Source organism: Lithobates pipiens, unplaced genomic scaffold, assembly GCF_037356315.1.
Source record: "Lithobates pipiens isolate NorthernLeopardFrog02 unplaced genomic scaffold, aLitPip1_a1.2 Scaffold_18, whole genome shotgun sequence".
Lineage (NCBI taxonomy): Eukaryota > Metazoa > Chordata > Amphibia > Anura > Ranidae > Lithobates > Lithobates pipiens.
Window position 1 is genome coordinate 555,489,002 of NW_027507758.1, and position 15,140 is coordinate 555,504,141.

A 15,140-nucleotide genomic window follows, 5' to 3' on the forward strand; every position below is an offset into this window, starting at 1 on the left:
GACATCTCTGAAGGTGTGAGTATCGAAATACAGTGTGTGTTCGAGGCCATGCCTAGATGTCATATTGGGAGCAACGGCTGTATCTGTGCAGTCGCTGTACCCCAATAAGACATAAATGGGACTGCTGGCTCAGGGATGCATCATATGCGGGCGAACATGGCCTTTGCCTGGGTGTAAATTTTAGTACACCTGTGTGAAGGAGGCCTAAAAAGAGATTAGCGCTATAGATAAGAAAGAGAGATAAACTAGCGGATTACCCAGATTATCGGCCAATATGTATGGAATGGGGAACTTCCACCGATAGGATTCATTTCGTAGCGCATTCCTCTCATTCTGGAAGAAAAAAACTTAGTTTAATATGATTGATGCACAATTGCCTAGGCCACTTCCAATTGATTCCACAGCCATTTAGTCCATAGGGAAAGCACATCTCACTTCTGCCCAACAAGTGCTTCTACTGACAATGGACAAGGCCCATGTGTTATTTTTTTAATTTAACAGATACTTATATATTGCTGTCAATTTATGCAGCACTCTACACATGTATTGTACATTTACATCAGTCCCTGTCCTAGAGGAGCTTGCAATCTAAAGTCCCTAACTCACATTCATACATACACATACTAGGGCCAATTGAGACTGGAGCCAATTAACATACAGGAGGAGTAGGCAACCCCCGTCACTAGTGCCAAAAGCGACACGTAAAGCCTCTTTTGCCAGCACTCGACTCCCTCCCCATCAGCAGAGCAGCGCAGGGAAGTTTCAGCGAGAAACAAATGCATTCCAATTTCAGAATGCCCCATGCAAAGGCTCCGTCGGTTATTTGGAATATGTTCTCGCCACCTTTAGAAAACTGGCGGCTACAGCAACTTGTTCACTTTCTCAATCTCGTTGACGAATCAACAACCACCCTAATATTTCCTTTGAGGATCTCTGTTTGTGCCCAGACCCCACATCCCATGCGGTGTCTTATACTTATAAACTTCTAAGCTGACCGGTTGATTCTTTTGTACCACTGTATCTGTTAAAGTGGGAATGAGATTTGGGCAGGGAGTTTTCGGAAAAAACAGTGCGACCGTATTAGGTACTTTGCTCACCACTCCTCCAGGGCAAGCAAATACCAAGAATTGGGGTATAAAATATTTACCTGATGGTACAAGGTTCCATCCCTTTTGGGAAAGCTCTACCCTGCATCGACAAATACATGCTGGCGTTGCAAGGAGGAGGAAGGATCAGTCTTACATATATATTGATAATCTTCCTATATAAAGAGTGTAAAAAAAAGAATGCCCCCCACAACTGCACTGAGGGGGGGGGGGCACTGTGCCCCCACACATTGTAAAAGATGGGAAACATTGTTTGGTTCTCTAAATTTGCTGTAGCTGCGATCATCATTTTGTGATGGGGAAGAGATTGGGTGCAGTTCTGCTAAGGGGGGGGGGGGGGGGTCCCTGTTTCCATGAGGTGGAAGACTGCCTTGGCGACAGCTAAAGCCAATTCCAGTCCTGATAGCACCATCCACCATCTGGAGGAAGATGACTCGCTTGGTTGCCACTACCAATCTCAGAAAGAAGGGATTTTACTGTGATTGAGAAAACCACAATCAGGTACAGTTTGTGGAATTACTGTTGAACTTCTGGGAACTTTGTTGAAATTATTCCTGAACCTTTGCGTCACTTACTACTGAACCCCTGAACGCTGTGTCCCTTTAAACAGCCAGTATTCAGCGCAATGAAAATCACACCCAACCACTTTTTCTCAGCTGCAGGGGTCCAACTTGTGATCCTGCACACAGGCCCACTGCTTTCAGAAAATGCCCCTAACCTGAGCTCATAATTGCGCATCCATTCCATATGCTTGTATGTGTATCAGGCATGTTGTAATGCAATTTCTCCTTTTGGCTACAAGATGGACACAGAAAGATGCTGACTGGTCCTTCCAGAAAAAAAGAGAGAGAGTGCTGACAGCAGACAGAGGAGAAGAGATTACTTAAAAGAAAGGGAGATACCAAGGCATAAAAAGTCCTTTGCTGGGACACAGTGACACTTAGCAGTGAGGAGAGAAGGAGTGTGTGAGGGGAAGGAACTGAGGTGCCAGAGTGAGGAGAGAGACACACGCTGACACCAGGGACTGTGTGCCCCAACAGAGGAGGAGGGATATCCTGAAGCCTGGAAAAAAGAGTCTGTGAGGAGAATAAGGAGAGTGGTCTGAGGAGAGAGAGAGGGAGAGAGTGTGGTGAGGTGGCAGGTGTGAGGAAAACCGCTGAGACTGAGGAGACTGAGAGACTCTGGCAGCATCAGAGGGGGAGAAAGACAAGTTTTTACAGAGACTGCCAGGAAAGTGTTGCCTGGCGACGGAGGAGTGAGGACGCCCGAGGGGAGCTAGGAGCAGAGACAGCCATGTGGTCCACTACTATTTAGTTCAGGGACCCTATTCAGCAGCCCAGCACCACTCAGCTCAACAGAGACGACCCACGCCTTTCAGGGATCGAGATACCCTTCCGGGTATCAGGTCAACTGCTGCCTGTTCACCTTGCGAAGTTAATTACCAGTCATCTCGGTCGACCATCAGCAAGAGATCCAGTGCCTTACAACATTGCTAGGAGCATCAGGAGCCTGAACCAGCACCTAGGACTGTTGTTGTGTCATCAAACAGAGGACTGGTGAGCGGGTGTAAACCCAACATCCTTCTTGACACCATACTGACACTGCATGCAGACACCAATTTCCCTTTTTAGTGTCACAGGATGCTTGTTTGGAGCTGCCATCTCTACTAGTTTGCCCTTTTAAATCTCTACCTAATGGAACATTCTAGAGGATTACTGCTTCAGGCAAGCTTGTTTAAACCTCCTCTTAAAACAAGGGCCCCACCGTTTGCTAGCAGAAGACACTAGTATTCTTCACCTCAGGACCTGCAACCTTACAGAACTGTGCTTACTGTACTTGTGTAACCCTTTTCTTTTCGTTGTGTGTTTGCTTCTCAAAGGTGTTTGCGGCCCAGAAGGAGCTGAGAATTTGACAAGTCTTCTTTCCTCCCTCTCAGTGCCTGTGTTAAGGGCATATAGATTACTGCCGTTTTTATACCTGTAGTCGCTACATATTGAAGGTTGTCTTTTCCAATGTATTAGTTATTTGTAGTAAGGTTTAACAGTGCTGTAAGTTTCCATATGCTTTAAACCATGCTAACATATTCAACTTGTTTATCACTACCAGGTATGTGTCTATTTTTGGTGTTAATCCAAAGCCAGGATAACGGTATTTACCACATGTGCCCTTAACCGCTTGCCAACAAGCACACGCCGATGTATGTCGGCAGAATGGCACTGGTAGGCAAAAGGGCCTACAGGTACATCCCCTTTAAGAAGCAGTGTCGCGGGCACACGCCCCTCAGACGGCATTCCCAGAACGCGTCCGCCGTGGTCTCCGTGACCGTGGGTCCCGCGGACTCAATGTCTGCCGGGTGCCCATGATCATGTCATGGAGAGGAAGAACGGGGAGATGCTTCTGTAAACAAAGCATTTTCCCGTTCTGCCTAGTGACAGAACAGAGATCACAGTTCTCTCTCATGGAAAAGCAGGTGTATTTGTGGGGCGGATGAGCAGGGGGTTACGGGGGTGGGGCAGGGGAGCAGGGGGAACAGAGGTGAGGCAGAAAAGCAGGGGGGGGTACAGAGGTGAGACAGATGTGCAGGAGGTACATTGGTGGAGCAGATGAGAACGCGAGTTACAGTGGTGATTAAGTAGTGAGCCAGAAGAGCATGGGGATATGGCGGTGGAGCAGATGCATAGGTAGGTACAGCGATTGGGCAGAAGAGCAAAGGGGTAAATGTATTCGGCAGATGAGCAGGGGGGTTACAGTGGGGGGACAGAAGAGCAAGGGGGTATAGTGGTGAGGCAGATGTGCAGGAGGTACAGTGGTGGGAGGGATGAGAAGGGAGTTCAGCGGTGGGACAGAAAAGCAGGGGGATACAGTGATGGGTCAGATGAGTAGGGGGTTACAGTGATGGGACAGATGAGCAGGAGGGTTCAGCGTTGAGCCAGATGAGATGGGCATTACAGTGGTAGGAAAGATGAGCAGGGGGGTTCAGTGTTGGGGCAGAGAATAAAGGTGGTACATTTGTGGGACAGATGAGCAGGGGGTTACAGCGGTGGGGCAGAGAAGCAGGGGGTACAGAGGTGGGGCAGGTGTGCAGAGGGGTGCAGAGGAGAAAGGAGGTACATCAGTGGAACACATGAGCAGGGGGTTACAGTGGTGGGGCAGAAGAGCAGGGGGAACAGGGGTGGGACAGGTGTGTAGGAGGTACAGTCGTGGGGAGGTGAGATGGGGGTTACAGTGGTGGGGCAGATGAGCAGAAAAGTTCAGTGGTGGAGCAGATGTGCATTGAGGTACAGTGGTGGCTACAATTTTATTCTCGTGATATTACAGTGTGTGGATGGAGGATTTTTCACTGCTGAATTAACACAGTGCAGGTCATAACATTCCCAAAATGACCTCTTATTTTGGAGGGAGTTATTTGCATCTGTATCTAAGGGTGCTGCATCTTAAAGTGAATCTATGCACTCACCATGCAATGCAAAGCAACATAATCACTATAAAGTTCTCAGCTGCATAAGAGCTGGGGGGATGGGAGACAACAGCACAATGATCTTTCCAGTGAATGGTCGTGCAGGGATGGGGTCAGGGGGTGTGAAGACAAGTCTGGTCATGGAAGGGAAGCAGGCTGAGTAACCAGCTAGTGAACTGACCATGGTGTGATCTCCCTCTTAGTGTGGTCAGTATTTAATAGGAAAGTACAGGGACTGGCAAGAACACCAGGGATTTTGCACAAAGGAAGCAATACAATGAGAATGGGAGACTTTCTCATACAAGTACATGGTACAGCAGGCACATATCAGGAATACGAAATGTTTGGCTTACATACTCTTTAACCTCCTGATGCCGACCGCATGCATATGGCAGGCCTTTATGCCGAGTGGCCACATATATGCAGCCCTGGTAAAACAGCTTACCGTGCTGAGAGTATGCACCCTGCCCACTCCTAGCATGGTAGCCGTCAGGGATTGGTAAGCTCCCGATGCATACTTTTCAATCAGGAGCTTTCGGATCAGTCAATCACAGTGGCCACATGACCAGATTGCCCATCTCCCAGCTTTTAGAACTCTTAAAGAGCCAGTAAGCAGGTGGCGCAAATGGGTTAAGGTTCCCTACCACCCTCTCCAGCAGGGCTGAGGACTGTTTTCTGCCTCCATGTGATAGCACTGAGCCAATTACCAAACGCCCATGCTGGCAAGGGAGTGACACATATGCTTTTCCATACTCGAAAGTATGGGGGATTTTCTTTATTATGAATAGAAGACCAGAATTGTTGCTATATACCACTGGGGAGGGAAACATCAAACCAAATTTGGTCCTTTGCTCTTAACTTAGTCCTCCTAATGGCACAGCAAAGTGATATTTCAAAATTGTGAAGGTTTTACTTGTATAATCATTTCCTGTTAGCAGTCCAGCCTGGTAACCACCATTTACAACCATTAACAATGACTCCAGGTTCTACCATCCATAAAGTCAATACTCACCGAAAGCATGATATCACCTTGGAAGAGTCTCTGACCTGGAAAATTAAAATAAAATACAAAGGACAGTCACTAAGATTGCAATGGGCTTCAGAATGTACCATATTAGTATTCGATTACTGCATGTAATGTGTTATGATATAGAATAAAATGTAGCACCCTCCTAGCGTAGGATGCTAGGCAAATTTCATTTTTGGCTTCTTTTGTAGTCAAGGGAGCAGTTATTGTTTAATTTGGTCTGTTCAAAGTTTCACAGGCTGGCAGATTGACTGCTTCTCCCTGCCCCTGGAAGAAGTTTCCACAATATAGGGCTGGGGGAGTCAAATGACCAACCTGAAAATATATCATGCACTAGCCAATCCCTGGAGAGAAGTGTCCAGAATGTGGCTGGGAAGTTGATAAATAATGTGAAGCCCTGGATATGGGGTTCTTTCGTCGTCAGGAAGAATTCCAAATCCTTTGGGGCTGCTGACCCTTGAGGCAGCCTGTAGACTGTGTAGCTATAATTTGAGGCCTTAGCGGTGGCAGCACTGAGAACCTGAAGCAATCTGAGGAGCTGACTGTGGGACTTCACCCTCGTTGAGATTTGTCTGGTGGAATCTGGAAGGTGTGCAGCTGTCCTGGGACTTATGGATACTGACCCTGAATTGTGATCCCTGGTGACTGTGTGCTTTGGGACTTAAGTGTCAGCAATAGCTATGGATTTTGTCTGGTTCTCATAGGATCTCAGAGTACTGGCTATTCCCCTGTGTCCCCAGTAGATTGGCCGTGATTAGCTGTGGGAGCCAGCAACCTCCCAATGCTAATCATGGGAACCCCTGCTGGGGTTCTTGCATCCAGTCGCACTGTGGGTGCATTCGCAAGCATAATTACACCCATCAGAGCACAGAACAAAGTAACAGAGAGAGGAGTATATTAGATTGCTGTTAGTCTTTTTACTGTCAAGGCACAGAGTAGGGTGGGGAGAAGATCTGTACACAGGGGCGGTCCATCCATTAAGGGCACACGGGCGCCGCCCCCTCTCTCCAGCCAACCCCTCTATGAATAATGAATAGATTCATGCATTGCATGAATCTATCCATGGTCGCCACGCCTATTCAGACATCTTTTTGCATGTGGGGCACCTGAATTACAGCGGTGGGGGTGTACTTTCGAAGCACCTGTTTAAAGCCATAGGCTCTAATAGGCTTCAAAAAAGGTGAACTCGAAGCCGCCACCAAAATGGGGTAAGTGCCGTTTAGACAGTGAGTGGGCGGGGGGGGTCAGTGTCAACATTTGATGGGGCACAGTGACAGAATTTGATGGGCACGGTGACAGCATTAGATGGGCACAGTGGCTGAAATTGATGGCACAGTGGCGCCATTTGATGACACTGTGGCAACATTTGATGGGCACAGTGGCAGCATTTGATGGGCACAGTGGCAGCATTTGATGGACACAATGACTGCATTTGATGGCACAGTGGCTGCTATTGATGGGAACAGTGGCTGCTATTGATGGGAACAGTGGCTGCTATTGATGGGAACAGTTGCTGCTATTGATGGCACAGTGGCTGCATTTGATGATGGGCACAGTGGCTACATTTCATGGGCACAGTTTCTGCAATTGAGGGCACAGTGGCTGCTAATGATGGCACAGTGGCTACTATTGAGGGCACAGTGGCTGCTATTGGTGGCATATTGGCTGCTATTGGTCGCACAGTCGCTGCATTTGATGGGCACAGTGGCTGCAATTGATGGCACAGTGGCAGAATTAGATGGGCACAGTGAGGCTGCAACAGATTTTTTTTTTCAGAATTTTTCAGTTTGTTTGCGCCCCCCCAAACATTTTGAGTCCCAGCTGCTCAAATGCTCACTGTTTGTACATGAAAGTAAACTTGCAGCAGAGAAAGTTTAGATCCCTTTCCCTGACAGACAGGGCTGTACTGTGGGGCAGTAAATCTTAGGACTGGATGGACATAAATACAAATCTTTTAGGCTGAGTTCCCACTGTGTGTGGACGCGGCTCACAGCAGGGGTATGGTGCATCCTTGTTCTCCGTTTCAGGGACAAATCAGGCCCAAATTTTTGCCTGAATTCAGACCTGAAACTGAGCCAAAGATGCAGAAAACTCCCATGCAAGGTGCTCCGTGGCCGCCCTGGAGATGGGTGAACCGGTTCCATTGAGAGCCGGTCACACTCCTGTCATGTGAATTGGATGCGGGGAAAATCCACATCCAATTCGCATGAGAGTGAACCCAGCCTGAATAGATAAACAGCTCTGTATATATTGCATTTGTGTATTTAGCATTCTTTTTCCTCGAGTTCAGATTTATCTTTATTTTTGCAATACCAGAATGATTACTTACCCACATTTAATTCAGGGATGTCTTTGAATTCTCCCGCTTCTTCATTTTCTGTAAAAAAAAAAGGTAATTTACAACAATTGTAATTTTAAAGGGAAAATACATTGAAAAAAAAAGTGCTACACAAGTCAGTCCGTGTTTTTTTTTTTTTTTATATAATCTTTATTTAATTATGCAAGACAAAATAACAGTATATAAAGACAAATTCAAGGTACCCTTATTTTCTTATCATGATAATGGAGGTAGACACTCCAACAATGGGTTTGGTAAGACCTTCATTGATTTCTTCAGAACAGCAACAGCAAAGAATTTGAAATTTTATGCCCTGTACACACAACCTGTTTTCCCGTCAGAATAAACTCTGAAGGCTTTTCCGACGGAATTCCGCCGAAACTGTCTTGCGTACACACGATCACACCGTACGACGGGACTAGAAAAAGGAAGTTCAGTAGCCATTTGCCAATAGCTTCTGTCTCGTACTTGCTTAAGAGCATGCATTGTTTTTGGTCCGTCGGAACAGCATACAGACGAACGGTTTTCCCAATAGTAATTGGTTCCGTCGGAAATATATAGAACATGTTCTATTTCTAGGTCCATCAGAATTTAAAAAAAAAAAAAGTCCGATGAGGCATACACACGATCGGAATATATTATGAAAAGCATCCGTCTGACTTTTTCTGTCAGACATTCCACTCCTGTGTACGTGGCATAAGTTTGGTAAAATCATATTTAGAGTCAAAACTTTTTCGATTTGGATAGAGTGGAGAAGGGTTATAACTGTTTATCGCTGTCTTGTCTCAGCTGGGTAGAGTCATCTCTTTTTTGTCCTGGCTGACACTGGCATAGAACATGAGGGGAGTTCTCATGAGTACAAGAGCTGAGGGGAAATCTATCTTTCGGGAGATTTCCTCTCTGTAAAGCCCCGTACACACGAGCGGACTTTTCAACATCCAAAGTCCGACGGACTGAGTCCGTCAGACTATTCGATCGTGTGTGGGCTGCAACGGACTTTTGACTCACCAAAGTCCGAAGGACTTTAGAATATGGAACATGCTTCAAATTTTTCCGAAGGAACTCCGCCGGACCCGGTCCCTTCGAAAAATTTGCTCGTGTGTATGCTACTCCGACGGACTAAAACCGACGCTAGGGCAGCTATTGGCTACTGGCTATGAACTTCCTTATTTGAATCCAGTCGTACGTCATCACGTTCGAATCCGTCGGAGTTTAGTGTGATTGTGTGTGGCCAAGTCCATTCAGCCGAAAAGTCTGTCAGAACTCCGTCGGAATTCCAGCAGAACTCCGACGGAACTCCTTCGGAAGTCTGTCGGACATAAGTCCTCTCGTGTGTACGGGGCTTTAGACATCGGGTGAAGGGAAATTTCCCCAGCAGGAGAGCAATAAAAATACCCTGATATTTTCAACCTTCCACTACACAATCCAACTAAATTGACTTTACATAGATTATAGCAGAACTTATGTTTTCCAATTGAGGACCCTCTGAAGAAGGTCTGTTGGGGTCCAATGTACCTTAACGGCAAAAAAAAACACCTGGATCTTTTTTGTAAAGCAGCTCATCCCAATATATAGCTATGTTTTCTGTTGCGCTGCAATGTGGGTGCATTGCTTTCTACTGTACTTGTGTGTCGTGGTGCCATTCTAAACAAATGCTTCACCACAAGACAAAAGGTGTGAAACAGCGAACTTTACCACACAACCAACAGTGTGCCACATTGACAGTGCAAATCAGCGAACATGTTTTTCAACCAACCACAAGGCAAAAATGGAAATCATCTGTACTTTGAGTTGTGTTCAATTGACAAACAAGGATCCTATTTTTGGTGCATTATAGTACATTGGCAGCCCTTTCAAAATGATTGGGCTACCTTACCTTAGTGCACAATAACATGCATATGGTACTCACAACTCATCAAGTAAGGGTGAAAGGGATCTGAATGCCACTTATCTTTTATTGTTACAAGAAACCTACACAAATACCACTAAATCAATAAGGACAGTACAGACAATCCACCCCTCTATGTAAGTAGAATATCCATGTATAATTGGAACAACAGAAATTAAGCAATTCAAATTTTTCCAGATTTCTGTTCTTACCCAGGTTTGTTTGTGGATTTATCTGAAAAAGAAAATGGCGTTAAAATGAATTATTAAATGCAATGGAAACCACTTGTAGAACCACGTTTACCTAACTGATAGTCTGCTGAGGAGATCTGAGGTCACCCCTGTAATCTAATATCTATCTACAAGCCATGTAATAATCAAGCATAATCATGCAGTACAAGGTTTAACAACTGATAGACCGCAAGCATCAGATGTGATCGTTATTGCTCATAAGGAATTTGCATGAATGGGACATTTTTAGGATTGTTCTTTTCCTTCTTCAATAGGCTTATTCAATAAACAGTGCAAGGTGGACTGGTGATTTACAAAGAGTGCTAAAAAGTAACCAATCAGATTACAGTATACTGCGATCTGATGCTGGTTGGTAAAGGATACTGCACTTTGCCATTCACTACTTCTGAATGCCTATTAAATTGAAGATCATTTGTATTGAGATATTGAACTGCATTCTGCATGTGAGCCAGAGCGTAACATTATCTGAAGTTGGGGAACATGTTCAGCAACTAACTAAGTCTTTCAATCACAGGAAAATGCATGCCATGAATGATCTTAAATGCACCTTTGTAACAGCTTAGAGTGACCAAGTCTTAAAAAAAAAAGTTATAGAGGGTAGAACAATCTTCAGTATGCCTCAAGGATTCTATACAATTGTTAAAGTGGAACCTATAACTTAAAAAATAATGTTCTTTAGCAAGAAACATACATTACGGATTAATAATTATGCTACCAAAATTAATGTATGCTGTAAATTGCCTCCAGCATTGCTCCTATTTCTTCTTGCTGAAGGCTGCCATTTTGCTAAAGTCCAGAGCCCCTGAGCAGCAGTAAATCTTTAGGCTGTCAGCAGATCGGCCTCTATAAAAATTCAGCACAGCACCTACATTTTAATGTTTTAAAAAGGGGTCAGCCTGAAGTAATCTAGCAGGACTTAATTTTCTGTATAATGTTGCACTTTAATGTGGAATCGGCCTGACTATGGGTAGCCTTGGCTAGCTAAACACAAGAGCATTTTTAATCTTGGCTTGCACAAACTGTAGTTTTAGGTCTCTTTAAGAGGAGCAACCTGATGAGGGATGGGGGAGGGGGTCACCCTCTGGCTGACCATCTGAATTGCAACAATACAGCTGGACAGGGCTGTACACATGGGCTGATCCACCATGGATTTCTTTTCAGAGGGTGGTAAGCAGTACCACGAGTCTGAAAGAAGCCTTACAGACTTCAGATTTAAGAAGCATCAGCAGGAATTCATAAGGGAATATAATAAGCTTAGTTTGTAAACCTCAGACTGCCCAATTTTTTCTGAATAGCATCCCAATGCACCTTCTCAGCGCATCAACATGCATTGTGCACACTGCAGATAATGCTGCATAAAAGATTTTTGGTTTGTCATGGTGTTTTGGGCAGCCCATTAAACGAACCAACGGGCTGAAGTGAACAGGCCCTTAAAGCTTGCTAAGACCGGTCCCATAGCTCCCAACTGTTCCTGATTTTGCGGGACTATCCCTAATTTGGAGCAATGTTCCTCTGTCCCTCATTCCTCCTCATTTGTCCCTAATTTTGGTCTGATCTGTATAGCTGTATATAAAATGCACTTTTTATCTATCAAATAGTAGTGGTAAAAAAGCATTTGTGAGTTTAACCAATCTTGTTTTTTGTACAATTCTCCTTTAAGGGGCATGGCAAGGGGTGTGTCCTATGCCTGCATACTTTTGCTGATAGGTGTCCATCATTCCCATCTCAAAAAGTTGGGAGGTATGCGGTCCTTGCAGCTTCTTCTCCCTCACTCTAGCAGTCTAATGCCGCATACACAACCAGACTTTGAGGGACTAGGACTTTTGGCGGAGTTCCGACTGACTTTCCGAATGAACAGACTTGGCCACACACAATCACACCAAAGTCTGACGGATTTGAACGTGATGACGTACGACCGGACTAGATTAAGGAAGTTCATAGCCAGTAGCCAATAGCTGCCCTAGCGTTGTTTTTTGTCCTTCGGACTAGCATACACACAAATGGATTTCTCGGTCCGGCGGAGTTCCGGTGGGAAAATTTAAAACATGTTCTATTTCTAAAGTTCGCCGGATTTGTGGCAAGCAAAGGTCCGATGGAGCCCACACACGATCGAATTGTCCAATGGACTCGTTCCGCCGGACCTTTGCTGTCAAAAAGTCTGGTCGTGTGTACGTGGCATATGGTCTTTGTGTCATAAAGACCAAATCAGGTTCCATAGCCACACTGCAATGAATCATTTTTTAGTTGCCCAGAGATGGGCTAGATCTGTGGTCACCATTCCCAACTTTAAGCCAAAGGATGCTTCGAAGGCTCAATAAAAGCTCAAATGAAGGCTAAAACAAAGCGCAAATGCTTTGTGAAAGCTATAGGTATGCTGTGCTACCATGCAAGTTGAAGCCCATGTGGTTAAGGCCTCCTGGCTAAGCACAAAGCTATACAAATTATTAACAAATGCCCATTGAAGTAATTTAGGTCAAAAACTGCTATGATTCCTGCTGGCTGTTCTCATCACAAATAGATTTAGTAAAAAGAATATCTGTGATTTAAACTGATTTAACCAAATTCCTTCACTAAATGAATTCATTATTTTTAAAAAATCATCTGTTGAAGCCTTACTTACCGCAAAAGGTGCCACATTCACAAAGAAAAGTGTGAGGCAGCAGAGGACGAGGAGTACCCGGGCCACCATGTTGCTCAGTGGTGGAAACTCACTGACAGTGCCCTCCTGGTCTCCCCAAACTTATATTGGTAATATGGACTTTGCACAACTTATCAAGTTCATGTCAACTAGTTTTTACTGTTATCTGAGGAATTATAATAGCTGCTAAGAGCAGGGGATGATACCTTTATCTTAAACCAGTTAATTACAGTAGTCATAAACTGATCACTGACACTTCTTTACCTGTTGCGGGATTAACTTTTATTTCTGTCATGACTGACAATATAACACATATCTCTACATATTAACTGAGAATTATGCAATAGAATTACAGTCAAACGTGAAGATTGTTCATTAAAAGGAACCTATGCTTTGTTCACATAGGGCAAAACAACAGCTTGACTTAACTAAATAATACGAAAAAGTGTAGCGCTACCTACATTTTTCCAATATGTGTGAATAGTGGTGGAAACCTCCTGATTGCGAGTAACTCCTTTACTGATACGTGAATAATGGTGGAAATCTCCTATACAAAATATCAGCTTACCACTCTTACTTACATTTCTGTTTTTTCTTGCATTCCAGTCCCCCTTTATATCCTACTAAGCCACCTCACCATTCCTATAACTACAAGTCCTGACATTCCATGTCTTATCATTTTATTTACCCTATGACCTATATCTGCAAAAAAAATGCCATTATCATTAATTTTCTTTTCTTTCCAGATGTCTTTTATGTTATGTTTATGTTTTTTCTTTATTGCTTTCAATAGTATATCTCCTTAGCTATATATACACACATTATGTTCCTGATCTTCTTATAATGTGTAGTGGCTTTGCTTTCCATTTTTCAATTTTTATTCTTGTTATATTGTAAAACAATAAATTTGCCTCTCACGTGACTGGCACCCAGATTTATTGCAACCATGCACATCCACCATGCCTAAGAACCAGCAGTTGGTGTCGGAAAACACACACCGTAAGTGTAAGGCCTCGTACACACGCGGGGACTGTTCGCTCAACTTTGTCCGTCAAACAGTTTCAGCGGACAGTCCGCTCAAAATTAGCATGGACGGACTTGCCCACACACGACGAACGAACAGTCCGCTGAAACCGTGCGCGATGACGTGAACGGCACGTACGACGGGACAAAAAATACGACGTCCTATACACTGCAATGCAAACTTCGGCGTGTAAATCCTTTCTGAGCATGCGCGGAACTTAGTTTGACGAACAAGCCTACACACGAGGGGACTGTTCGCTGAAACAGAGTTTCAGCGGACAGTTTTTCGGAATTTCCGAAAAACTTTGTTCAGCAGACTGTCCGCTGAAACTGTCCGCTGAAAGCCCACACACGAGCGGACTGTCCGCCGAAACCCTGTTCAGCGGACAAAGTTGAGCGAACAGTCCCCGCGTGTGTACGCGGCCTAAGTATTTAGCAGCAAGCTTGGTACTAAATAGTCTAATACATTGCAAAATTGCACTTATCAAAGTAGCACAGTGGTACCTGTACATACAGTATATAGGTTGACTTAACTCGCTTCTTGGCCTTTTGGCTAAGATCAAGTGTAGTATCTGTTCTTATCAGTTGCCAAAGAAGGAACTGTTCCATCCCTATTCGAGAGGGTTTGGTAAGCACTCTCCGATGGCGTAATTAGCATCCGGAAGGACGTTTTCGGTAGGGGCCACGTCGTGCCGCCCGACAGTAAACTGGGGGCCGATGCATGGTCGAGTCTGAGCCGCCTGGAAGGGTGATCCTGGTGAGGATGGGTGCTGTTACTGGTCCGATCCAGAGGGTCGAGTACCTGGCCTTCTGGCCTGGATTGGGGTAGTTCTAGCCCTGGACAGTCTTTCCGGAGGGAATACCGGCTGCTCTCTATGCTGTGGGGGAGGAGCGGTTAGTACTTCCTAAATGTAATTAGGTAGGAGTGATGGGAGCGACGGTAGGAGCCTGATGGCAAAGGGCTCTCACCAAGCCTCCTGACCTTCATGCCTCCTTGCCTGGGGTGAGGGCTGCTGTGGTCCTTGCCATGGGTCAGGGTGGTCTTGAAAGCCTTTGGAGTATGTGCCCCTGGAGTGGAAGTCCAGGAATGCCTAAAAGTCACTGTTAATGAGGGTCACATTGATTTTGGGCACCATGGTCACTGCAACAATAGCACGATTTTTTAGCACCTGCCTCTTGGGCCGGGCCTTTTGGCTGGGACCAGAGGAATTTTTTTATTCCTGGCCGGAGGGCCTGGTCATTGTTTCACACAATGGCCACCTTTTCACTATCCCTTCCCCACTTTTTATTTATTTTATTGTGTGTGTCACGTCTTTGTTTGTCACTATCACTGTTTGCTGTGATGAGTAGGGTCACAGGTCCCAGGCCCTGTCCTGAAAGTCTGGGGAGGGGGTGGACATGGCCTTCTGGCT

At 45.1% G+C, this 15,140-nt stretch overlaps 1 protein-coding gene and 1 pseudogene across 1 annotated transcript in view; one reads left to right on the forward strand and one right to left on the reverse strand.

Moving 5' to 3' along the window:
- MEP1A (meprin A subunit alpha) overlaps window positions 1-12,827 on the reverse strand; it is a 40,023-nt gene extending 27,196 nt beyond the window's left edge. The window contains exons 1-5 of the mRNA XM_077488926.1: window positions 12,688-12,827; window positions 10,029-10,050; window positions 7,920-7,967; window positions 5,576-5,610; window positions 258-333 (exon numbers count right to left, since the gene is read on the reverse strand). Of these exons, the coding sequence (XP_077345052.1) occupies window positions 258-333; window positions 5,576-5,610; window positions 7,920-7,967; window positions 10,029-10,050; window positions 12,688-12,756 (250 nt within the window). The 5' untranslated portion in view covers window positions 12,757-12,827. The remainder of the gene's footprint in view (window positions 1-257; window positions 334-5,575; window positions 5,611-7,919; window positions 7,968-10,028; window positions 10,051-12,687) is intronic.
- Window positions 12,828-14,261: 1,434 nt separating this feature from the next.
- Window positions 14,262-14,369, forward strand: LOC143990586 (U2 spliceosomal RNA; annotated as a pseudogene).
- Window positions 14,370-15,140: the final 771 nt, after the last annotated feature.